At 53.1% G+C, this 23,973-nt stretch overlaps 1 protein-coding gene across 5 annotated transcripts; it reads right to left on the bottom strand.

Moving 5' to 3' along the window:
• Positions 1–787: 787 nt before the first annotated feature.
• On the bottom strand, positions 788–19,028 carry DDR1 (discoidin domain receptor tyrosine kinase 1). Of its 5 annotated transcripts, XM_078446708.1 has the most exons (19): positions 15,617–15,864; positions 15,097–15,443; positions 12,077–12,209; positions 11,883–11,985; positions 11,457–11,685; positions 9,928–10,075; positions 9,572–9,680; positions 8,914–9,100; positions 8,556–8,802; positions 7,929–8,024; positions 7,650–7,801; positions 6,587–6,752; positions 5,494–5,604; positions 4,141–4,385; positions 3,843–3,970; positions 3,379–3,597; positions 2,667–2,901; positions 1,910–2,059; positions 788–1,803 (listed from the first exon to the last, which is right to left on the bottom strand). In XM_078446708.1, the coding sequence occupies exons 2-19, from the start codon at positions 15,109–15,111 to the stop codon at positions 1,663–1,665; spliced, it is 2,814 nt and encodes a 937-aa protein (XP_078302834.1). In that variant the 5' UTR covers positions 15,112–15,443; positions 15,617–15,864; the 3' UTR covers positions 788–1,662. The 5 variants fall into 5 exon arrangements, with proteins under 5 accessions (XP_078302834.1, XP_060471003.1, XP_060471004.1 ...); XM_060615020.2 differs by lacking the exons at positions 15,097–15,443; positions 15,617–15,864 and adding an exon at positions 18,903–19,028; XM_060615021.2 differs by lacking the exons at positions 15,097–15,443; positions 15,617–15,864 and adding an exon at positions 17,161–17,271.
• Between the last annotated feature and the right edge of the window lie 4,945 nt (positions 19,029–23,973).

Raw genomic sequence — 23,973 nt, 5'->3', positions numbered from 1 at the left:
ATATATACACATTTATGTGTGTGTAGTTTTTTTTAATGTTTATTATTGACAGAGAGACAGAGCATGAGTGGGGGAGGGGCAGAGAGAGAGATTGAGGCACAGAATCTGAAACAGGCTCCAGGCTTCGAGCTGTCAGCACAGAGCCCGACGCAGGGCTCGAACTCACAGACAGAAAGATCATGACCTGAGCTGAAGTCGGACGCTCAACCGACTGAGCCACCCAGGCGCCCTATAATGTTTAAGTTTATTTATTTATTTTGAGAGAGACAGAGACAGCATGAATAGGGGAGGGGCAGAGAGAGAGAGACAGAGAATCCCAAGCAGGCTCTGCACTGTCAGCACAGAGCCTGACATGGAGCTTGAACTCAGGAAACCGTGAGGTCATGACCTGAGCCAAAACCAAGACTTGGACACTTAACAGAGACTGAGCCACCCAGGGGTCCCTGTGTAATGGGTTTTAAAATAATTCTCAGGAGGAATCAGTAGACCTCTTGACACTGCCAAAGGGTTCCATGGGTTAAGGTTAAGACCCCTGGCCTAATTCACCCCCCTCCAAGCCTCCTGCAGAGCTCCCAATGGAGCTGACAAGGTTCATACATTCACGTAGGACCTGAGGTCCCAGAGGCAAGAACCTGGCTTATAGAGAGACAACAGAACACTGTGTTGGGCAAAATACACAGTAGGAAATGGAATGGGGAGAAGGAGAAAAAGGGAGAAGAAAGGAAATGCATTGGGAGTGGATACAGGAAGCAGATTTTACCAAAACCCCAAGAAACCCACTCACAGCTGTGGAAAATTCAACCTTTATTATTACCTGCCTAGTGCAGGATATTAAAATTGCATTGAGCTAGATCCATATATTAGTGTAAAAATCTGTGTCTCTCCCCCCAAAAATGTACAAACCCCAAGTGATTATAGAAAAACCAATATGGCAGCTACAACAGAGATGTCCAACCCCAAGGCCACAGGCCCTTGCTCCCTCTTTTCCCCTAATCCCAGTACTTAATCCACAGAAACATACAGGCTGAGAGAAGTTCTAGCTACAACACAGCAGGTGGGAAGTAGGGATGGCTGGAGGGAGGGGGGGGGAGGGGACAGGAATCACCCCCAGGTCCAGTGTTTCAGAGGATAGAGGAGGGAGAAGCCAAAGCCAAGGACCATTCCAGGAGTAAGAACAAGGCAACACGGGAACATCCTCCCTTTCTTGTCCTCCTCATCCCCAGGTTATTAGCCAGTGGGGTCCAGTGTGTGACGGAAAGAGAGGCTGGGGAGGCCACAGCCTTCTCTCCAGGAACCAGTGTTGTCCAGTGGGGCCCAGGTGCTCCAATAGGCCTTATCCAGTGTCTGCCCTACATTTGCCCCCATCTTACCCCCCCAGGGATGACTAGAAGAGGTCAGAGAGGATCCCATCCACAGGGCCAGCTGGGTGGGTGGCCGAGGCTTCCAGGAGGGGAGCAGGAAGGGGAAATGAGAGTGTGTCCGAGGAAGGGAAGGCATCAGCTCCCTGGCAGGCCCAGCCCACCTATGGTCACACTGCCTCTCTCTCAGAGGTGAAGGGTGGTCGGGAATGGGAATGGAGTGGGGGTGATGTTAAATCCTCTTGTTTATTGCCTCTGGCTTCACCTGAATCCTCCCTGAGGAAGGGGCAGCTGGGTGTGTGATTCACACTGTGTTGAGAGCATCTTCTGCCAGAAACCTATGTAGCTGGGAAAAGGGTGGTCGCTGCTCAGGCTCCCGGCTCCAGCACCGAAGCATCAGCTCATACAGGCCTAGTGGGCAGGCAGGGGGCCGAGACAGGTATACCTGCATTGTGGTGGGGTGGATGAAAGGCAGGGAACAAATGTTCTTTAGTCCCCAAGATGACAGGCTCTGGCCCTCCCAGACCCACAACCCTCTCCTCTGTTCTGACCTGCCGGCCCTGGTCCCGGAAGAACTCCCCTGCGTTCTCGATGACTTGCTCATCAGTGAGCTGCCCAAAGGGCTGGGCCCGGCAGAGCATCAGCACCTCCCACAGGGTCACCCCAAAGGCCCACACATCACTTGCAGTCGTGAACTTCCCCTGGTATGTGGATAAAGCAACAAAGGCAGACAAGGGCATCAGGCCACACAAACCCTCCTCCTCTCCCCACAGGGAGCCCCGTGTCCACTTAGCACTTACCCCAGCAGGACTCCCTCTTGGCTGGCCCCCTCTCCCAACAAGTCTGCTCCTCCCTCCTTCTGGCTCTGCCTTCTTTCTCAGGGTCTAGTCCTCTCTTTCGCCTCTTTCCTTTTCTACCCACCCTCCCTCCCCACCCTGCCCCCCCCCCCATTTTCTGGTCCTGATTTTCTCCCAACTCGTACCTTTCTATCTCTAGCCTCCTGTCTCTCCTTACTTCTCTTGCTCTCTGCCACCTAGACTCCAGCTCTTGTACCCACTTTTGGCTCCTGGACCCTTTCCCATCATACCACTCCTCCCCACTTTCTCTGGGCCCTAGAGCCAGAAAGAACCTTGCAGAGCACTGGCCCAAACCCTCACTTTATTGAGGAGGAATCTGCAGTCCAGGGAAGGCAAGTGACTGACCAAGACCACAGAGCAGCCTGTGCTCTCCTCCCCTGGCCTCCCCATGCCCTGTCTTCCCCCACCTCCCCTCCCCTGCACCCTGCATGCCTCTCTCAGGGCCTCTCACCATGAGGATGCATTCCCAAGCCATCCACCGGATAGGCAGCACTGCCCGGCCCTGTACTCGGTAATAGTCCCCAGCGTAGAGGTTCCGGCTCATGCCAAAGTCAGCGATTTTAATGGTGAAATTTTCCCCAACCAGGCAGTTCCTTGTGGCCAGGTCCCGATGCACAAAGTTGAGGGTGGCCAGATAGCGCATGCCCGAGGCAATCTGAGCTGCCACGTGTAGCAGCATGGGGTAGCTGAGGAAGGGAACCAATAACAGAAGGTCACTGGGGCAGCCCCAGACTGATCCCCATCTCACAGATTCCCAGGAGAGGAAGGGGAGCCCACTCCCTGGGACTGGGTTACATCTATTTCTGGTGCAGAGATGGAATGCCCATGTAGAGGCCAGGGGTAGGTGCCCACTCAACATTTGTTTGGTTCATATGACCCAGGGAACTACGCTTTATTGTCTGGACTCAGGCAAGGGTGAGAACGGCGGGGGATGCCTGACAGAGCCCAAGTCCCTCACCATCTACAAGATAGTAACTTTGGCCTTTTGCTCCTCAGTCCCCAGATGAACATGGCCACATGTTCCTCATCCCAGCTCCCACCCCCCTGAACATCTACCTGCCTCCCTATCCCATGCTCCCCTCTCTCCCTCTGGTTTGGAACAAGGGGAGAGGAGACCGCCTTGGGGAGCTCTCAGGGAAGGGCCAGCCTAAGTAAGTGGGTACCTGATGGTGGGCCCCTGGGCAGCCTCCCCATCCCCGGGGGGGCCCTCAGTCGCCTTGTCCTCTAGCTGGTGGGCACTGAGGAACTGGTTGAGGTCACCATTCTCCATGTAATCAGTAATCATGCAGAGAGGGTCGTCCTGCACACACACGCCCAGGAGCCGGATGATATTTGGGTCCTTTAGCCTCGACATGATCTTCACTTCCTTCAGGAAATCGTTCCTAGAGAAGCAGGTAGATGGCAGGGACACTGAGGGGCTGACCTGCACCATCTCTCCTGCTCATGTAGACCAGCACCCTAACCCCAGCAGACAAGCTAACTCACTAGTGGCACTGAGACCTGGGCTGAGATCAGCCTAAGATGGAAACTTCTTTCCCCAGACACTCCCCCTCTGTTGGTCTCTAGATCACTCCCCACTCTTCATGGCCTCCCTTCCTTATCTCCAGACACCATGCCTGCTCCTCACCTGGCATTCTTGGTGGCATCTGGCCGTAGGATCTTGACAGCTACCAGCAAAGGGTGGCCCTTGCACACATTAATGGGGAAATCAAGACTGACCAGATCTTGAGGATTCTCTACCTCACACAGATGTACCTGGGGAAAGCTCATTTGTTAGATAGTCACACAGTTCACTGAGGTCACAGGGTCAACTGGAATAACACAGTCACAGCTGACAGATTCCAACCAAGAGGGACATATGGGCATGGCATCAGAGTCCCAGATAGTCGAGACACTACTGAGAGTTGGGCAGGGATCTTCCTTACCTCCCCAAATTGGCCCTCACCAAGCTTCTCCTTGAAGCGGAGCCGAGACCGAGGGAAATCCACTCTGGGAGGCCCATCCCCAGCAGCCCCTGGGGGCAGTGCAGGCACAGCGTAGGTGTTGCCCCCAGTGACGCCCTGCAGGGTGACAATGTCAGCCTCGGCATAATGGGGCACGCTGTTCTGGGGAGGTGGGGGAAGAAGCGGGGCACCCGGCTTCTCAGGCTCCATATAGTCCCCACTGCAGGCTGGAAAGTTGAGGGGAAAGAAGACAGGACAAGGCATCAGGAGCAGCCCCTGAGAGCCATGGCTCTCCACCGCAGGCTCCCAGAGGCCCCCTGTCTCCCTGTTGGGTGAAAGACTCGGACTACTCTCCATCTTCTTGGTATTCTACCCACCAACCTCAAACCAGAGAAGACGCTGGCATGAGATGAGAGTTAGCTGTTCCAGAGTTTAAGGCAATAGAAATGGTTGAACAAAGAATGACATAAAGTCTATTCTCTAGGGATCCCAGCACAGCCCAAGAGACCATGAGGTAACTCTTGGCTGGAAGAGGAATTCCTCTACCCACCACTGGAAGAAGGATGGTGCCAGTCATCCAGTCACCCCCTACTTTCCAAACCCTTGTTCCACTCACTGTCAGCCCCTCCTGTTCACAGCTGTTCTACCCACCTCACACCCCCTTGCTTTCAGCCTTGGCTCCTCCCTGCTGTGGTTACCCAAACCCTCCCTAACCCAACACCCCAAGCTCAAAGACAAGCAGAGACAGGGGCACACAGAAAGGAGGAGAGGAGAACAGTTCCTCACAGCCAGCACAACAAGGAAACTACAGACAAAGAAGAGGAAGCAGAGCTGTCCTCTCTTAGCTCTGGGAGGGGGGAACAATGAGAAGGCAACATCAAGAAGAGGAGGAGCAGACAGGAAGGGCAGGGTGTGAGCCTTCACCTCTGGGACTGCAGAGAGAGAACACATGGGGGGAGAGGGCAAGCACCCAGGGTGAGAGGCCCTCCTCCTGGCAGCTCTAGAGAGGGGAAACAAAGAAGGAGTTACAAGAGAACCTGGGGTCAGCATAGCAACCTCCTCTCTGGGTCTGGAGAGCAAAAAAGATGGGGTGGAAGAGGAAAAGGAGGACAGAGCTGAGAACCGTTGAGCTTTCTGCTCCTCTGCTCAAGGGAAAGGCCTTAAGAAGGAGCAAGCACAGCACAGAGCTAAAGGCATAAGAGCTTCCTCCTTGGGAGCTCAGGAGAGCAGAAGAGGCCACAGCAGGGAGAGGAGGGAGTGCAAGATGTGAGGACTTTTCCCTGCCCCAGTAGAGGTATGGGGAGCCTGGAGAAGCCCAGGGGCAGAGGGGCTTACCCTGGGTGTTGGTGGGTTTGGCCCAGGCGGGTGTGGGGGGGCCGGGGCCTCGAGGGGGACGGGCGTAAGTGGCCAGAAGGAGGCGGTAGGCTGGATTGGAGAGCAGCAACGCTGTCGGGAAAAGGAAGGGGGGGAGACACGGGGAAGGGATGAGACTCAAGGCTAGACAGACAGGGAGACCTGGAATAGGGCAAGACCAGAGCTGATGGGGATGGATGTACTGAGAGACAGGGACAGGATAAAACAAGGGTCTGGAGGGTGCTGGATAGCTGGATGAATAATGAATGAAGGAATGGATAGATCAGTGGATAGATGCATGGATGACAAACAAATAGTTGAATGGACGGATGGATAGGCAGATAAACAAATGGATGGATGAATATATATGAGTAGATGAATGGGTGGGTGATAGATGAATGGATAGATGGATGGATGCATGGAGAGATGAACAAATAGATGGATAAATATGTATGAATAGATGAATAGGTGGATGATGGATGAATGGCTGGATGGTGGATGGATGGATAGATGGATGAATAGGTGAATGGATAGATGAACATGGATTGATAATGGATGAATAGATGGATAGACAGAGGATGGATGGGTGGTTGAATGGATGATGGATGGATGAATAGATGTGTGAATATTTATTGATAGATGGATGGATGATAGACAAATGGTCAAATGGTGGATAGACAAAAAGATGGACAGATAGATGGATGGATGTATGAATTCAGATAGAAGGATGGATAATGGATGGACAGACGGACGGAATGAATGCAGTGAATCTAGGAGAAAGGAGAGGGGCCAGGAAGACATAATGAGAGGGAACAATAGAGAAGAGAGATGTGTATGGGACACTGAGACAGGATAAGGCCACTAGGGATTATGGGTAATACATAGAAAATTCTTAAGGAAGATTATATGGTAGGGACATGGAGTGACACAGAGTGTGGTGACCAGGGGCACAGAAATAAGAAAATGAGTTGAATCTGGAGAAGACAGGAAAAGGGAATGGGAACAGAGAGGAAAAGGGATACCATAAAAAAACAGGCAGAGGATGGTGGTGGGACTAGAACAAAGCAGGTCTTACCAGAGCCATTGGGAACACTGGGAGCAGAGTGGGGCGGATTCCCACGAGGCCGGGGCTCCTGGTAAGGGGGTGGTTCAAGAGGGCCTGGGCGGTTGTTGATGAGGATGGTGTCCCCAGGGACAGACAGATGAACTGTCAGCTCCTCTTCTAATACCCGGCGCTCAGCCTTGTCATGGGAATGGGAAGGTTAACTGTGGCTACTGTTTAGTGCATGATTCCAGCTCATTAAATGCCATGCCCACCTTCTCCCCTTCAGTCCTCACGACAGTCCCACAGTTGTATCTACTATTAACTCTATTTCACAGGTAAAGAAACAGAGGTTCAAGAGCATACGAGTGAGTCCCCTGATGTACCATTCTGGGATTCCAACCCAAATCTGACCAGATAATTATGGAATCATTCAACCTTCATGCATATCACCACCACTGATTCTTGCCAAGAAGGCATGGGCTCAGAGTGTGCCAGGTTTCTTCCTCTAGCTCCTCCCTGCCTCTCTAGCTTCACTCTCCACCTTTCCCATCCAGCTTCTACCCCAGAAGGTGGACCAGTGTGGACTGTATCAACAGGCTTGGTTTGGGTTGGCCCAAGAGGAATTTGTTGGGCAGGCGGGAAGTGAGGTCAGGGTGATTATGCTCCCAGCCTCTCCCTGAGAGGTGTACCTAGGCTAGCTGTGTCCCTGAAGCAAAGTCCACTGCCCCTCTCAAGGAACCCTTTCCCCAGACTCACTCCTCCAGTTTCCAGCAACTGCCCTCCTCTCATCTTCCAGGCCTATGGGCGGTAACAGATCTGTGGAAATTGCACTACTCCTTCTAATTTTCATACATCTGCCCACTCCTCTATAACCTATCTCTTTACTAAGCCCACCTCTAATTATTCTAATTAGACAATGTTCTGTGGTCCCTGCAGGACCCAAACTAATCAGGATTCCCCACACACATTGGCCTCAGCCTGGCCTCACTCTCCACACCCACACCCTGTCTGTCCTCTCCAGGCTATACCCCCCAACACCTCCTACCCACACCCACCCACCCTGTAGCTTGGGCCCTGCCCTTGTTCTGCCCACCTTGCTGAGGAGTCTGCGCCAGTGCAGCCGCCACAGCATGAGGGCAATGATGAGCAGCAGCAGCAAGATGATGGCCACCAAACAGCCAATGAGGATGGCAGTCGGGCTCCCCTCAGCCTTGGCCACAGGTTGCTGGCCCCTGGGCTCCAGCTCTGGCAGAGACAGAGAATCAGAAGCACTGGAGAGTCAGAACCACTTCCTACCCAAGTTGGGGGCGGGGCATGGAGGGATAGTAGCCCAGAATACACTTGTCCAGGAGGAGGCCCCAGGGCTGCTCACCCAAGCTACTGAAGTTTGTGGGAGGTGGGCCAGGTGGCCACCAGGGAGCTGGTGGGAAGGTGCCCCCCAAAGTTGGAGAGGAGTCATTCACAACATCTGCAAAGAAGGAAGAGAAGAAAGGAAGGAGTCAGATAGGGAAGACGGACCAAAGAAAAGCTACTTGCATGAGACCTACGGAATTCTACTTCCAGGAGCAGGGCTGACACTGGGTATATGTACCAACCAGTCAGAATGGGAGGGGCCTGGCTGTTGTGGATGTCAACTTTTTAGGTGCTGGATTATGGGGAGAGGCAGGACTCCCAGAGAGAGGCCCAAGTGGGGAGCTGGGTATAAGGAAGCCTGGAGAAGAGGTTATTTCTTAACCAGCACAGAGTACTTCAGTATTTTTACAGCCAACACTGTCCTACTTGCTCAATATCAGTCATGAGTGAAGGGCTCATAAAGTAAAAGACAGAGATGGGGGGAAGGGGTAGGGAGGTGTTCAAATTATTTGGAGCATCCCTGCTTGCAAAGTCTCATGAGTGCTACATAAACATGGTGCCAGGAGTGGATACTTTGGTGCCAGGAGTGGGTACTGCGGGTTGGTGATCCCAGAGGTTGAGGATTGGGCATAGACCAGGGGCTTACCGGAGATGAAGGAGATTTCGCTGAAGAGTAACCAAGGCCCAGCAAAGAGGAAGCGGCACTGCAGAAAGCGGCCCACGCGGCCGCCCAGGGGCACTGACACAGCCCGGGCTCTGGGGTCCCCCAGGCTGCCCCCCAGGGCGTGGCGCACAGGCTCCCCCTCCCAGGCCATGGCAGGGCCCCGCTTGAAGCGACATTCCACCCCACCAGGCAGGCGGGCTCCCAGGGTGTGCATGTTGTTACAGTGGACCTGGGGGGAAGGGAGGAGGGACACAGGGTCAAAGCCAAGAGAGCCTGGGCAAGCACCCCAGGGGCAACCACCCTGGTCTCATAACCTTGCCTAAGAGCTGCACACACTTACCTGCATGGCCTGGAAAGCCCTCAGTCGGTCAAACTCAAATTCCATCTCCACGTAGCCGCCTGGGAAGCTGTGGTTGCTCCATCCCACATAATCATAGCCTGGCCAGACCCGCAGCTCCTGGCTCTTCCTAAAGTCATCCAGCCCCACCACACCATCTGCCAGCTGACCCAGACCTCCATACAGCAACCTGGAGAGCAGGGGAGCCAAGGAAGAGGAGGGTGGGAGAGAAGAGAGTGCCACCCATTTAAGTGCTCTGCAACCCCAACCCCAGCCAGTCTGGACCAGCCCCTACCTCCTGCCCCAACTTCCTTCCTGTGGTTCTCTCTTTTCCAACCCCAGGATTGTCAAGGTACTTTGCAGCTACAAGCTGCAGGAAGGCACCATCTCTCGGAGGCACCATTCAACCTACGTTGTGTGAATTTACTGTGACAGTTTCCAACAGATGTGTATTAGCAAAGGGTTGCCTTTTTCTAATTCCCACAAAGAGTCACATGAGCTAGTAGTTGCCTTGCTACCCTCAATCCTGATCCTGTGTCCCCAAGGCCCCACCTAACCCTTTCCCCACTTCTTCCATCTCACTGCCCAGACTCCTTAACACATCCACTGCATCCTCCCTCCAGCACATAGGCTCATGCCCCGCAGGGCCTGCCTCATTTACCCGCCAACAGCGTGTGTGGTATGTCCATCGTAGGTGGAGTCATTGAGGTGCACTGCCTCAGATAAGTACATCGTCTGCCCCACAGGGGCTGTGTAAGACAGGAGTCCATCTGGGGCAGGATAGGAGAAGAGGTGTTAGAGGCAGGAAGCCTCCCGCCACCTCCCCTGCGTCATTTCCCTTCTTGTGTCCTTCCACAGGCCCACCAGCATGGAGGAGGCAATGTTGGCCAGGCCCTTCCTCACTCAGAGTGACAGCTTCCCAACAAGAGAAAGAGGATCCTGGATGCCCTTCTCCCCAGGCCTCACTCCCCAGGCCCCAGGCCAGGAAACAAATTCTTGGGGGTCTGAATGACTCACCCTTCCAGAGGCAGCCATAGAGCTCCACCCGCAGACAGACACTCATGACCCGGTCAGCTCGGGGGTAGAAGCGAACCAGTCGGGCCACCATGGGGGGTCCAAGGTCCTTCAGTACCACTCCCCCAGGGTCCTCATTACCTAAAATCACCTGTTGCCCAGGAAACAGCATGCATGAGTGGGAAAGGCTACAGGTTGGATCTAACTTCCCAGTCACCAGCTGTTCCCTGGCCCAGCACACAGTGGCCAGAGAGATTCATGAAGGGTGGTGTTAAGCATACAGGGATATGGGGTACAGCCAGGCATGTGTAAAACAAGGGGCCGCAGCAAAGATCTCTGACACATCTCTCAGCCTGACAGTCTGTCCTCTACCACCAGTGTCAGCTTCGACTCTTTGTCTGTCTCCATTTGTCTCTAAGCCACCCATCCCGCTGTGCACAGATTCTATCCAGTCCCTCACAGCTCTGCACCCCTGCTTTGGCTCCCCCCACCTTTACCCCATTATCTCTGTTCACTCAGCAGGCACTGGTTGAGTGCCTACTCTGTGCCAGCTATGCAAGTTCTCAGTGGTAAACATCCGTCCCTCCCCTCTCCCCTTGCAGTACTGAGATTCCAGTAGGAAAAACAGCTGTGAAGAACAAGAGGCAGGGTGTGGAGCTGGAGTAGGGGGAGGTGGGCTCTCTGAGGAGGTGATATTTAGAGGAGAACTGAGTGGAAGGAGAACCTGAGGATCTGGGGGAGAAGCTTTCCAGGCACAGAGAACAGCATGCAAAAATGTCCTGAGGCTGTGGGACAAACCCTTGCTTGTTCCAGGAACAGCAAGAAAACCAGTGGGCCCAGGTGGAACAAGAATAGGAAAGAGAAGTAAGGGATACAGGCAAGAGCCAGGGCAAGCTAAGCTTCTGCACCCAGGACGGAGCTCAGCTTTTGTTCTGGCAGAGTGGAAAGCCAGTGGAGGGCTATAAGCCAAGTGCACCTCATCTGATTTGCATTTTCTCAGGTAGAGTGTCTGTAGCCACTAGGTGGAGATATGATCTCAGGTGGAAACAGAGAGGAGCCAGGAAAACAGTTCCGGAGACCAGTGTGTTCATCTAAGCTGGGGATGGTGTGAGCAGGGCCTAGGGTGGTAGAGGTAGAGGCGGTGACAAGTGGTTGGATTTAGGAAATATCATGGAGGTAGAACAGACTGGCCTTGCTGGTGCTTTGGAACTAGCAGGTGAGAGACCAGAGAAATGAGCGGTATCTTAGCTTATGGCCTGAGCAACTGGCCTGAGCTAGGAGAGGAGCAGTTGTGGAGTGGGAATGGGATTCGAGTTCAACTAGGGAAATTTATGGTAGGTTTGAGAACCCATTAGACATCCAGGTGGAAAGGCCTAGAAGGTAGTCAGGTTTGCAACACTAGATGCAGCTCAAGGGAAAGTCTTGGGCCAGAGAGGGTATAAATTGGGAGAGTCGTCAGTGGACAGGTGGCATTTAAAGTGGGGAAGAGAGGAGAACCAGCCTTTCCTGGGGGCTGCCCCTGCCAGCCTTACCTCCTGACCCCAGCGATCCCTCCAGTCCATCCAGCGGTGGCCATCTCGGGAGTAACGTAGCCGGTAGCTGGGGGAGAACTCTTTGCCCAGGCCTCCAGCATGCCGCCCCTGGGTGCCCACCAAAGCTACCAGGTGCAGCCTCCGCAGATCCACCTGTAGGTACTCCTCTTCCTTTGGAAAGACAGGCCCTGCAGGACACCATGCCCCATCCCCGTCGCTGCTCTCCAGCCTGGGACGGGGCAAGAGATCACAAGGAACATCTGGTCTGTCTCTGTCTCTTGTATTTATAGCTCCCCCAGCATTGGGGGTGGGGAAGTTCATTGGCATTTGCCCTACCAGAAGCCTCTTGGCATGGGCAGAGGAGTTGGAAGGGCAAGTAGAGGCCCCAGAAAGTTCCTCCAGAGCAGTCCCAGGGGTGCCAGGTACCTGCTGTGGCGAGCAGCAGTAGAGTCTGACCAGGAGCTGGAGGCAGAGATGTCCCCATCTGGAATGGTCCTGTCTTGCATGCCCAGGGCATAGCGGCACTTGGCTGGGTGAACACAGGCACACGGAGGGTCAAGGTCCCTGAACTCTGTCTCCCAAAGCCCCATCCTCAGGGACCCAGGAGCCAATCTCCTTACCAGGATCAAAATGTCCTTTCATGTCAGCATCTCCAGTTGCCACTAAGAGCAGCGACAGCAACAGTAGAGATGAGAGGGCCCCTGGCCCCATAGCTCCTGACTCCTCAGGCCTAAGGGGGTGGAGGCAGCATCTCTGCAGGGGACAAAACAAGTGGTAAGTAGTAGGGTAAGTTAAAGGGCAATCAAGGAGACTGAGTCACAACAGACAGAGTCACAACAGCCAACAACAGACAGAATGGGCTGCTTTGGGAATAATAGGAGGAAAGTGACAAAGCAGTCATTGTTTAAGAGCATCAGCTATATTTTTAGAATGCTTCCCATGTGCCAAACACTGGCCTAAACTCTGGTCTCCTCTCCACCTAGGAGCTCAGAATTCTAAGAGAAGTGGGGGACCCCAGTGCCTTCCAATCTCACTGTCTTCTGTAGCCGCACTAAGCCCAGTGTAATCCCTGGACCAGCATCTTAGGAGACAGGCAGAATCTCACCCCTACCCTAGATCTGCTGAATCAGAATATGCATTTTGGAGAAAGGGGAACCCTCTTACATTGTTGGTAGGAAGGCAAACTGGCAGAATTTAGGAAACAAAATAGATGAACATATGGGAAGTGGAAAAAAGAGGGAGGGAAGCAAACCAAAAGAGACTTTAACGGTAGAAAACAAACTGAGGGTTGATGGAGGGAGATGGGGGGTGGGGGAGGGATGGGCAGGATGGGTGATGGACATTAAGGGAGGGCACTTTAATGATGAGCACCGGGTGCTATATGTAAGTGATGAATCACTAAATTTTACTCGTGAAACCAAAATTACACTATGTGTTAACTATAACTAGAATTTAAATAAAAAATTGGAGGAAAGAAAAAGAATCTTCATTTTAATATAATCCCCAGGTGATCTGTGCCCATCAAAGTTTGAGAATCCCTGCTCTTCTTCACCAGGGCCCAGGTGGCAAGCGTGGCCTAAAACCATTCCAATTGGCATCTCCTTGTGAATCCAGGTATGTACCCTCCCCAGCCCCAGCTGCAGGAAAAACTGTTCTGACCTCTCCTCTTCCTGGAGGACTGCACTGAGTTCTCCAGGTCCTGGAATCCCGAGACCCCTAGTGCCATATCTGCCATCAGTTCCAAAGCATCCCATTCCAGCTCTCCCTGCTCTGTCTTCCCTTCCTAAGACCCAGACATCCTGTCCCCCAAGGTCGCACTTTCTGAAGGTGGCTGCTTCTGAAGGAAAAGCCCAGAGCTAGGAAAGGCCTGCGTTGCCTTGGAGATGAGGGCGGGTCTAAAGACAGGGAAGCCAGGTCACCCCAGGAGGTAGGAAGAGTGGGGGGACACTCCCCCATCCCTTTGTCCTCCTCCAGCTGCTCCCATAATGCTCTTGGGCAGGAATGTAAGAGGCAGCTGAGACCCCACAGCTCTGAAGCAGCAGCTGAGGGGGCTGACTGAGTTGCGGGGGGTACCCAGGCATCAAAGAAGAGCTAGAGCCAGAGGAATCACACCTGGTCCCTTGGAGGTCCAGGAGCCATGTTCAGGGGAGCAGGCTACAAGGTCCCAGGCGGCTGGCCTGGAATTCCTGGGTGCCGCTCTCCACCCCCACCTCTCTCGGGAACAGCGGGGCCCTTGTTCCCGTGGGTAACCTTCATGCCTATCCCAGATGAGTCATCAGAGCCAGACGGAGCTAGAGGAGCCCCGGGCAAAGATACAAAGACAGGCAGAGGATAGGAGGCAGGGGGAGACGGGGCGAGAAACACAAAGCAAGAGGTAAATAGAGCGGGCTCAGAAGCACAGGGCACAGAGCCAAGCAGAGAAACACACAGATGTCTGAGGCAATCCAACCCCTCCAACACTCCAATCACCTCATTTCTCTCCACTGGGTTCAGACTCATGAAGAACAGGCCCAGAAGACTTACCCCTAACCTCACCCCACCCCACCCCATTTCAACCAATTACAAAGCAGAGACCTGGACATTGCTGCAGGTCCTTCCCTCTCTTCTCTCACCCCCACCCTCCACCACAGACAACACCCACACAGCTCTGTATACCCACCCCCTCCCAAACACACAGACCTCAGACATGCCAGCTTACAGAGCTTACTGACAGAGCCCCGTAAACACTGGGGTTAGATGTAGCATACACACCCACACCCACACCCACACCCACACCCCCCTCTGTAACAGACAACTCTTCACATACTTTCAGAGACACTCACATGTGACATCCACATAAATCTGTTACACACATGGACTCCCAGCGGGGGCAAATGCAGATGCTCACACACACATCAACTCCATCCACACGTTGGCCTTCTTTAAAGTCCAATCCCATCACTTAGTTAATAGCCATCTTCAGGGCGCCTGGGTTGACTCAGTCAGTTACGCATCCAACTCTTGATTTTGAATCAGGTCATGATCTCACAGTTCATGAGTTCAAGTCCTGCATGGGGCTCTGTGCTGACAGCGCAGAGCCTGCCTGGGATTCTCTCTCCCTCTGCCCCTCTCCTGCTCTCTCTCGCTCTCAAAATAAATAAACTATCAAAAATGTTTGTAAAACAAACAAACAAACAAACAAAACATAGCCATCCTGAGACACCTGTGAGCATAATATGACAGACACCACACGAGCCTACCATCAGAGGACAGTGTGAGACACACACACTCAAGGTCTCAGGCACAGCATCCCAAGAGCACTGGGGCCCACCCCTTAATACACACCATGACCAAGCCAGAGGGAAGTCAAGGCGGTGGGGAACAGAAGGAAATGGGAATAAGGAGGCACTGCTCCATTTTCCCATACTCTCAGCTTTCACCTGGGTCCACTGTAGCACTCAACTCCGGATGCACTTAAGTGCCTGCGGCAAGAGGCAGTCTCAGCACCAGACACTGACTGGGGATAGCGGTGGTGGTGTTGGAAAGGAAGGTCCAGCCAGCAGGGGACCTGTGCGATGAAGGCTGGGTGAAGTCTGACCCGGAGGGGGTGCGAAGGGGTGCGGAAGGGAGTGGGGGATGGGACACTGAGGATGGTGCTCACCGGGCAGTGACACATTCTCACGACAGAACCAAATGACCATCCAGAGGCTGTCACTGGCAGGTTAGGGTGTCAGGGCCTCTCTCTGCTGGGCCAGGGGCAGGCTGCCCAACTGGGAGCTGAGTGGAGGCGTAGCAGTTAGCAGATGCTCACAGGGACTGGCCTGGTGGGAGGGCAGGCCCACTTCTCCAGAGGGCCGAGGAGATGATTCAGTGAGACCACACACGAGCACCTGTCTTCCTGTGGGTCAGTTCCTTCACACTGAGTAAAAGGGGTCCTTCCTCAAGGCTGGAACACACTTTCGCGGAGATCAGGGGGTTTCCCCCATATTCAGACAGTAAGCCAGAGCGCTGGGGGGGGGGGGGGGGGAAGGGGGGGAGGGCAGCAGGGTCACGCCTGGCGGGGCTGGACAACCAAGAACAGCGCCGCCAGGCCCTCACCCGGCCGCCGCGCCTCCCCCGGAGCCCCAGGCCTCTGCCTCCGCCCCTCCGTCCCGCAGAGGTCCTCCGGCCGCGCCCCCTACCTCTCATCGCTCTTCCCGGAAGACCCCTGCGTGCGACCCCGGAGCGGGGCCTCCTCGGCTGCTGGGCGAGGGGCGGGGGAGGCGCAGGGAGCCAGGAGCCGGGAGCGGGGAGGCGCCGGCGAGGCTCGGGTGTCGGGAGGCGGCTCCCGCGCGCAGCTGTCGGGGGCCTGTTCCGGGGAGAGGAGCCAGGGCTGGGGCGGCTCGGGCCCAGGCGCCGCCTCCCCCTAGCCCGGCTCCCCCTCCCGCCCGCCCGGGTCGCCGCCCTTCCCCCTCCAAGGACCGCGTCGTACCCGCCGCTCCCACGCCCGGCACCGCCCTCCCGGCCGCGCGCTCCCCTAGGCTGCCACGCCCACCCCGCATTCCCCTATGCGTCCCGGCCTCCCCCAGGTAACCACCCAGCTGTCCCCTCCACGCGGCGTGCCCAGCCCCCTCCGCCTACCCGCGCGGCCCAACCCCCGCGGTCCCCACTAAAGGGAACAGTCGAAGCTGAGGCCCTGCTTGGGGCCTCCCACAAATCCAGGCCCCAGGAGGGGATGGTCCCCTCCCTACTCCCCCTTTCTGGGCTCAGTTCCTGGAGAGGGAGGTGAAGGGGGCAGCCCCAGGGCACAGGGAAGGAGCAGGTTCCCACAGGCCGGGTGCCCAACCCAGCAGCAGGAGTTTGGATGGAGGAAGGGGGCAGGCTCACCTGTCCAACCAGGCCCCCAAGACCCACATTTTTCACACCACCAACTTTTGCTTCTCTCTGGCACTCTCCTGCCTCCTGTCCTGTACACCCCAACCCAGATTTTCCCAGAGCCTGATGGCCCCCCACTTTCTCCTCGCCCCATTCTCTACTTCCACCCCCCCCCCCCCCTCAGTCCTCTCAAGGACCCTGGGGCCCAGACTCCCAGACACCGGTTCTTTTGGGCTTCCTGCTCAAGACCCGGGAATCCTCAGGGCAAGCCTTCCTCAGGCCCAGTCAGCTCTGGCCCTGGCGGGGTTGAGGCTCTGACCACTGGCAGGGATAGGCCTGTACAAGGCGAGGGGCTTGAGGCGGATAGAGGCAAAGAGAAAATCGGACACAGCCCAGAAGGACCAGGACCAGGACCAGGAGTCCCAGGGAAGATGGATGCAAGGAGGCGGGGTGAGGTGGGCAGGACAGAGGAGCTCTGGTGAGAGGCCTCAGGACACCGCTTCTCCACACCTGCCAGCCACCTATCAATGTCACCGGCTCAGAAAGATCTCTAAGTCCATTGCAGATCTCGGCCTCACTGCACCTCACAGCAGATATCAGCTCGCACCCTACGTGCAGTCCCAGACAACAGTCCCAAGAAAGAAACACGAAGTCCTAACCAGATAAGTACACAAAAGTACTACCAGGAAGAAGTTGGCCCTCGGGAGAGGCTAAGGCACATATGGGCAAGAGCTCCAAACCCCCAGAACACACTAATCCAAGGACGCCCGACTGCTAAGACACTAATAGACAGCCCCATGGTCACTCGGAGAATTGCCTCTTCCCACCGTCCCGTCCGACCAAATCCCCAGGGGTCCCCAAGAGCACGTACCCCTCTGGAGACAGCCGCCGGGGTGTCTGGGCCTCGGGGAGGCTGAGCTGGGGGTGGAGCCGGGCCGGGGGCGGGGCCTAGGTTTCCCCAGTAACCTCACCTGGGCCGACTCTCGGCTCCTCCTTCCAGGGACTGTGCTCGGAGGAAGCCCCGGGCTGGCAAGCGGGGCTGGGCCGCAGCCAGACGCCTCAGGGAAGGAGGAGCGGCAGCCCCTCACACCCCGCTGGGACATTCCACACCCCAGACCCACACTCCCGGCCAGGTGACGTGGCGGGGCCAGACCGAGGGGTCCCCTGGGGAGAATGACGAAACCATAGAATCCTGAAACTCTTGCCTCCTGGTCTCTCCCAAGAGAAATTCCTGGTCAGTGATGCCCACCTCGCCCCAGCCCAAAGCTGGAGGAGTGGGAGGGATGCAGGGCTGGGGCCCAGCGGAGTCAAGTGACAGCGGAAAGGGGGCTGGAGCCGGCTGGAATGCGGGGCTCTGAGCCGAGATTCCCAGGGGCCAGAGAGGGAAATCCCAGCCATCCAGGGGCCCCCAGAACAGTGCCAAAGACTGAGTCCACACAGCCTTGCATGGCCCTGGAGCCCATCCCACATCTGCTGCATCACTCCCAACTCCAGAGAACCCCATGTCTTCCTGAGCCCCCAAAGGAACCTCCACTCCTTCCACATCCATGCCCTCCTATCCAGGATTCCCTCCCCTTTAGGCCAAAGGCTTCCTGCTACCCAGGAAGGAGAGGAGGGAAACAGCTCAAAAAACGTGAGGAGAGGCACGTAGGAGAGAGAAGCAGCTTCAGGCCACCGCAGGGAAGCCCAGCAGGACCAGTGAGAGGGAGGATGGACCAGAAGGTCCCACACACACTAGCTGCATTCCCCTTCCCAGGAGATGCAGCTGCCTCTGGAGCAAGTAGGCCGGGTCAGCAGCTGGGAAGACTGAGAACTGACGGGCACAGGGGCGCAAGGCTGCAACCACGAGACAGGCCTTGATATCCCCAAGTAGAAATGGGAAACTGAGGCCCAGAAGTGGAAGGAATGGAGAGAGATGACATAGTATGGGGAGAAAAACAAGGCAGTTCAGTTGTGGGTGGCCTGGGGGGTGGGGAAAGATGGGATGGTGGGGATGGAACTCCAAGGACCAGGGGAACCATGAATCAGAGAAGACATGGGGGCGGGGGGATGAGGGCACACACAGCACAAGGGGTAAGTTTGCTGGAAAGAGCAACAAACTGGAGTGGAGACAGGGAGTCATTGGGGGCACTCAGAAAGGAGGGCAGGAAAGTGTGGAGCCCTAAGAGGTGGGCAGACCAGAAACAAGGGCAAAGGAGAAAAATAAAGGGGTTGGAGTGAAACCAAGAGATGGAGAAGAGGAGGGAGACTGAGGCCTAAGGTTTGAAATGAAGGGACAGAGGGAGATGACAAGTGTAAGCAGCTAGGAAAGGAAGGGGCAATGGAGAGACAGACCAGGGGAGACAGAGGCCTAATGTCTGAGTCAAACCTGTTTCTGGGTGACAGGACACAGAGACCCCAGACCTCCCCCTGGGGACATCCTAATCCCTCAGCCCATTTGAGGCACCACCACGGTCCCCAATGGCACTCCCCATCCTTCCCCTCCTCCTGCAGTGGCCAGGCTGCCTCCCTCCCACACCAACAGCCAAGAGCAGTCCCTCCCCGTGAGGGATGGGCGCAGCTCCAGTCCTCACTGCTGCCGTCCCAGTTTAGCTCTGGCTTCTGCCCTCTCACCTCCAGCTCAGGGTTCTCCTGGGCCCCAGTCCCCCCGTCTCAGGCCTTTGGGGTTCCAGGTCTGGGACTGCCAAGGACGCCTGGCTTTGTCCGCCCATCCGGGGGTTGGGAGCAGCTGCCCTAGCCAGCTGCGGCCGGCTTCGACGTGACCATGGCAACCCAGCCCCACTCCCCTCCCCCAAGCCACTGCCGCAGTCCCGCAGAGAGGGAGGGAGCTGCCAGACCAAAAGAAAGGAAGGGAGGGGGCAAAGGGCTTCAAAACTGAACCAAAGGGAGACCACAGACAAAGAGACCCCAGACAAAGGGAGATGAGGGAGGCAGCGTAAGGGGAAAGCAGCATTGGCTAGCTGTGGCTGAGGGCTTACTTAAGCAGGGGATGTCTGGTCCTGCCGGGGGGGGGGGGGGGGGGGGGGGGGGGGGGGTGGCGCGGAGAATCCAGGCAAGGGAAGAGAGATTAGCTTGACTGGCTGCAGGCCTTTGGAGGCCGCCTTCTGGGTCCCTAAGAATTCACTTCTTTCTCTAAGGATTTTGCAAAAGACACCCTTAGTTTTCAAGAACAGCCCCAACTTCAAACATATGCTGACCTGCCACCTCTGAAATCAAATGTCCTTGTCAGACAGTATGTACCAATTCTTAGTTTGGAAAATATGATCCTTAAAGCCAAAGGTGACTGATTAGGCTTGGAGGTGTGGCACAGGGAGAGAGATACTGACCACGCCTCTCACAGTACTGAGAGTAGGCAGAGTACCAAACGGGGAGGGAAGAAAGCAAGGGCTGGCCTCTCAGAGGTGAGGCTTGACATTGCCACTTACCATCTAGTTTCTTATACTGAGTCCTACTACATCCCAGTTCCCTCACCGGTAAGATGGACATGGTAATAATGCCTGCCCCTGGAGTCTGTAGGGATGATAATATGAGATGGCATCTGTAAAGCACAAACCCTTTTCATGGAAGCAACCAACCAAATTCCACTAATGTGATCTCCCTCTGTGACTCCCTCATGTGTCACTTGGGTCTCTTGAGTTCCACCTCCCAATTGATTCCATAGTTTTTGTTTGTGCTCTGAAAGTAAGTGCTGTGAGAGATACATTGAGGAACCCAACCCGCTCCATGTCCTTTAGGCATTTACAGTCTAGAGGAGGAACGAGGCATATATATGCATATATATATATATATATATATATATATATATATATATATATGAATGTGTATGTGTATGTATGTAATCATGGAAGATAGGATGACCCCTGCTATAATTGGAGCTGGAAGGAACTGGGGATAGCCAGGGGAGGAGCAGACCGGGTCCTCCTGAGTCAAGATCAAAGAAGACTTCATGGAAGAGTTGGAGCTTGAATTGGACCTTAAGTCAGAAAGAGATTTGCAGAGATGAGGCAGGGCCGCTCCCGGATGAAGAAGCTGAGGGAATAGCAAGGAGACATGCTTTATGGGGAGCTGCAGCTGTGACTGGAAGACAGGGTCTGTCCAGGTGAGTAAACCCAGAAAGGCAGAGTGAGGTGAGATAATCTCATTAGTAGTTTGGCTTATTCTGAAGGTGAGGAGGAAGAGTCTTGGGGTATTGAGCTGGGAAATGGCTTGATTAGATTTTAAAGGTGGTTTCTGGCAGCAGTGTGTTGGCAGCATCTGGCAGAGCAACAGCTGGGGGGGAGGGAGGAGTTGATTCCAACTTTATCCCAGCCACATCTAGCCAGTATTTCACCTCCCGCCCCCCAGCCTGGAATGCCAGGAGGAAATGCTGAGATCCTACAGAAGAGCAGTGTATGTGCTAGATATTTTTGTGGTATTTTCACATCATTTGGTTGTCTCCTTGGAGCCTTTGAGGTGCGAGACGCAGGGCTCCTCATGAAAGGGGAACCAGACCTGGAGAGGTTGTAACTTGCCTCAGATCTTGAGGAGTTACTGCTTCCCACCCAGGCCTCTCCTAGATTGCTTTACCTCTCTCTTTCTTCTTCAAAAGGGGGAGGTATCTAGGAGGGAGATCCATATCAGCCTCTGTGGGGCTAGAGTAGACACTCACCTGAGCTACTTGAGTCTTGCTCACCCTGGAAAACTCCACCTTTCATCTGACTCTTTGGTGAGGCTCATGGTCCCTGCAGTGAACAGGGTGACCACAGGGGGGCGCTCCCTTCACGGCTGACCAATATTATTGGCTGGACAAAGAAGTGAAAGCCTGGGGGTGGGGGAAAGAGTTTCCAGCGTGGGCCTGGAAAGGCAGATAGGCAAGGAGAAATGAGAAAGGCTGAGTGGAAGCTGACAGGGTTGCTGCAGGTCTCATTAGGGTGAAATTTCCCGACAGCCATGTATCAGAAATACTGCTATTTATAGACAGAATCTCAGAATCTTTACTTTCTCTTTTCTGTTGTCCTTTGCAGCCCTTGGCCTCTTTCTGAAAACACTGCTGATTACTGAACCTTGTTAAGGCCAGGCTCTGCCCTCATCACTTTCCTGAGTCACCTTATTTGGTCCTCAGCACAGCTCTGTGATGTAGTGTTTTGATATATGCCCACTTTTACAAGGGCAGAAACAGGAGAAGTCAACTTGCTCACAGACATACACAGCAACTGGCAGATCTGGAATTCAAACCCTAAGCCTTTTAACTCCAAAGCCAAAGCTAGACAGTAGGGTCTTAGCCATCATTATTTTCCCAAATCTAGGGTCTGTAAAAAGCCTTGTCCTTTCCTTTTAGTCCTCAAAAAGACTCTAACTTCCTTCACCTCCCAAGAATACATTGTCACCTCCCACAAAATCATTGTTTGTGTACAAAGAATGTACAGAGATCCAACAATGGCAAAAGATTTGCTCAAGGTCACACTGGAAGTCAAGGTCACTACTAGGATAGTATTTCTCAAACTGAGGTCCCTGGACTCCTGACAACCCATGATGCCCTGTGAAAATGATTAAATTCCATGTTTTTGTTTCATTGGTGATTTTTTAAAAGTGTTATAAGCATTTTCTGGATCATATGTAACAGATCTTACATACATACAGGGCTAGTATGTGAGTGTCTGTGTTTGTTTATGTTTGTGTTTAGCTTTTTATGGTCAAGTTAGTTCTTCTGTAACTGTCTTGGCTGCATTTGTACTAAGTGAAGTCCAGAAGACATGTACTGACAAAAATTTCTTAGCAATTTGAATAGACACAAGTATGGGGAGAACTGAGTCATCACTGGGCACACAGTGGAATATTGTGTCAATTTCAAAAGAACCTGAATTAGGCAGTATGTGTTTATGTTGCCAGAAGCAGCTTCATTTCAGAAAAACAGCTACTCATCACATCAAATTAGTTATTTCAAATTGCCTTTTTACTTTTATGTGGATTTATTTCTACTTTGTTTTGTTTCTACAGCTTTATAACTGCTCAAGTATTTTTTTTTTAATTTTTTAATGTTTATTTATTTTTGAGAGATAGACAAAGCACAAGCAGGGGAGGGGCAGAAAGAAAGGGAGACACAGAATCTGAAACAGGTTGCAGGTTCTGGGCTGTCAGCACAGGGCCCAACACGAGGCTTGAACTCACAAACTGTGAGATCATGACCTGAGCTGAAGTCAGACGCTTAACAGACTGAGCCACCCAGTTGCCCCTAACTGCTCAAGTATTGAAGCATAAGGAATTCAGAGTTAGCTGGATTTGCATGCATGGTTTGTACACATTTAAATTATAAACATAATTTAAGTCAAGTCCATGAGGATTGTATTTCTTTCAAAAGGGTCCATACATTATTCAAGTTTTAAAGCAGGACTAAACTAAACCAGGGCCTTCAGGAGCCTCCAGAGGAAACCTGTAGTGATAGAATTCCTGTTAAGGACCAGAAATCTCCTCACCCTCAAGGTCCAGTACAAGGAAGTTAGAACTTGGGGCCTCTGGGCTACTGAAATGGGGGTTGGTCACAGAGTGAGGAAGTCATAGAGCAGGCACCTGGGGGAAACTCCAAAAAGAATTTATGTGACAGAACCAGGAAATGAGGTGAGAATGTGTAGAATTTTTCCCAAATATGTGTAAACAGATTTTTTAAGGAAATGGCAGTGTCTATGAAAATATTAAATGTGCATAATTTTCCCTGGCAATTCTACCCCTAAGAATTTATCCTACATGGATATATTTGTACAGGTGTGCAAAGATGTGTACAGGGTTTCCATTACCTTGTTTGAAATGGAAGGAAGGATCCAAAATCTATAAAGAACTTATCAAACTCAACACCCAAAAAATAAATAATCCAGGGAAGAAATGGGCAAAAGACATGAATAGACACTTCTCCAAAGAAGACATCCAGATGGCCAACTGACACATGAAAAGATGCTCAACATTACTCATCATCAGGGAAATACCAATTAAAACCACAATGAGATACCACCTCTCACCTGTCAGAATGGCTAACATTAACAACTCAGGCAACAACAGATGTTGGTGAGGATGCGGAGAAAGAGGATCACTTTTGAACTGCTGGTGGGAATGCAAACTGGTGCAGCCACTCTGGAAAACAGTATAGAAGTTCCTCAAAAATTAAAAATAAAAGTACCCTACAACCCAACAATTGCACTCTGAGGTATTTATCTAAGGGATACAGGTATGCTGTTTCAAAGGGGCACATGCACCCCAATGTTTATAGCAGCACTATCAACAATAACCAAAGTATGGAAAGAGCCCAAATATCCATCGATGGATGAATGGATAAAGAAGATGTGGTATATATATGTACATATATATATATATATATATGTGTGTGTGTGTGTGTATATATATATATATGTACATATATATACATATATATATATGTACATATGTACATATATATATACATATATATGTACGTATATATATATGCAATGGAGTATTGCTTGGCAATCAAAAAGAATGAAATCTTGCCATTTGCAAGTACGTGGATGGAACTAGAGGGTATTATGCTAAACAAAATTAATCAGAGAAAGACAGATATCATATGACCTCACTCATATGAGGCTTTAAGATACAAAACAGATGAACATAGGGAAGGGAAGCAAAAATAATATAAAAAACAGGGATCGGGACAAAACATAAGAGACTCTTAAATATGGAG

Source organism: Panthera onca, chromosome B2, assembly GCF_046562875.1.
Source record: "Panthera onca isolate mPanOnc1 chromosome B2, mPanOnc1 haplotype 2, whole genome shotgun sequence".
In the NCBI taxonomy this organism is placed as follows: Eukaryota; Metazoa; Chordata; class Mammalia; order Carnivora; family Felidae; genus Panthera; species Panthera onca.
This window is presented reverse-complemented; position numbering and strand designations above follow the sequence as displayed.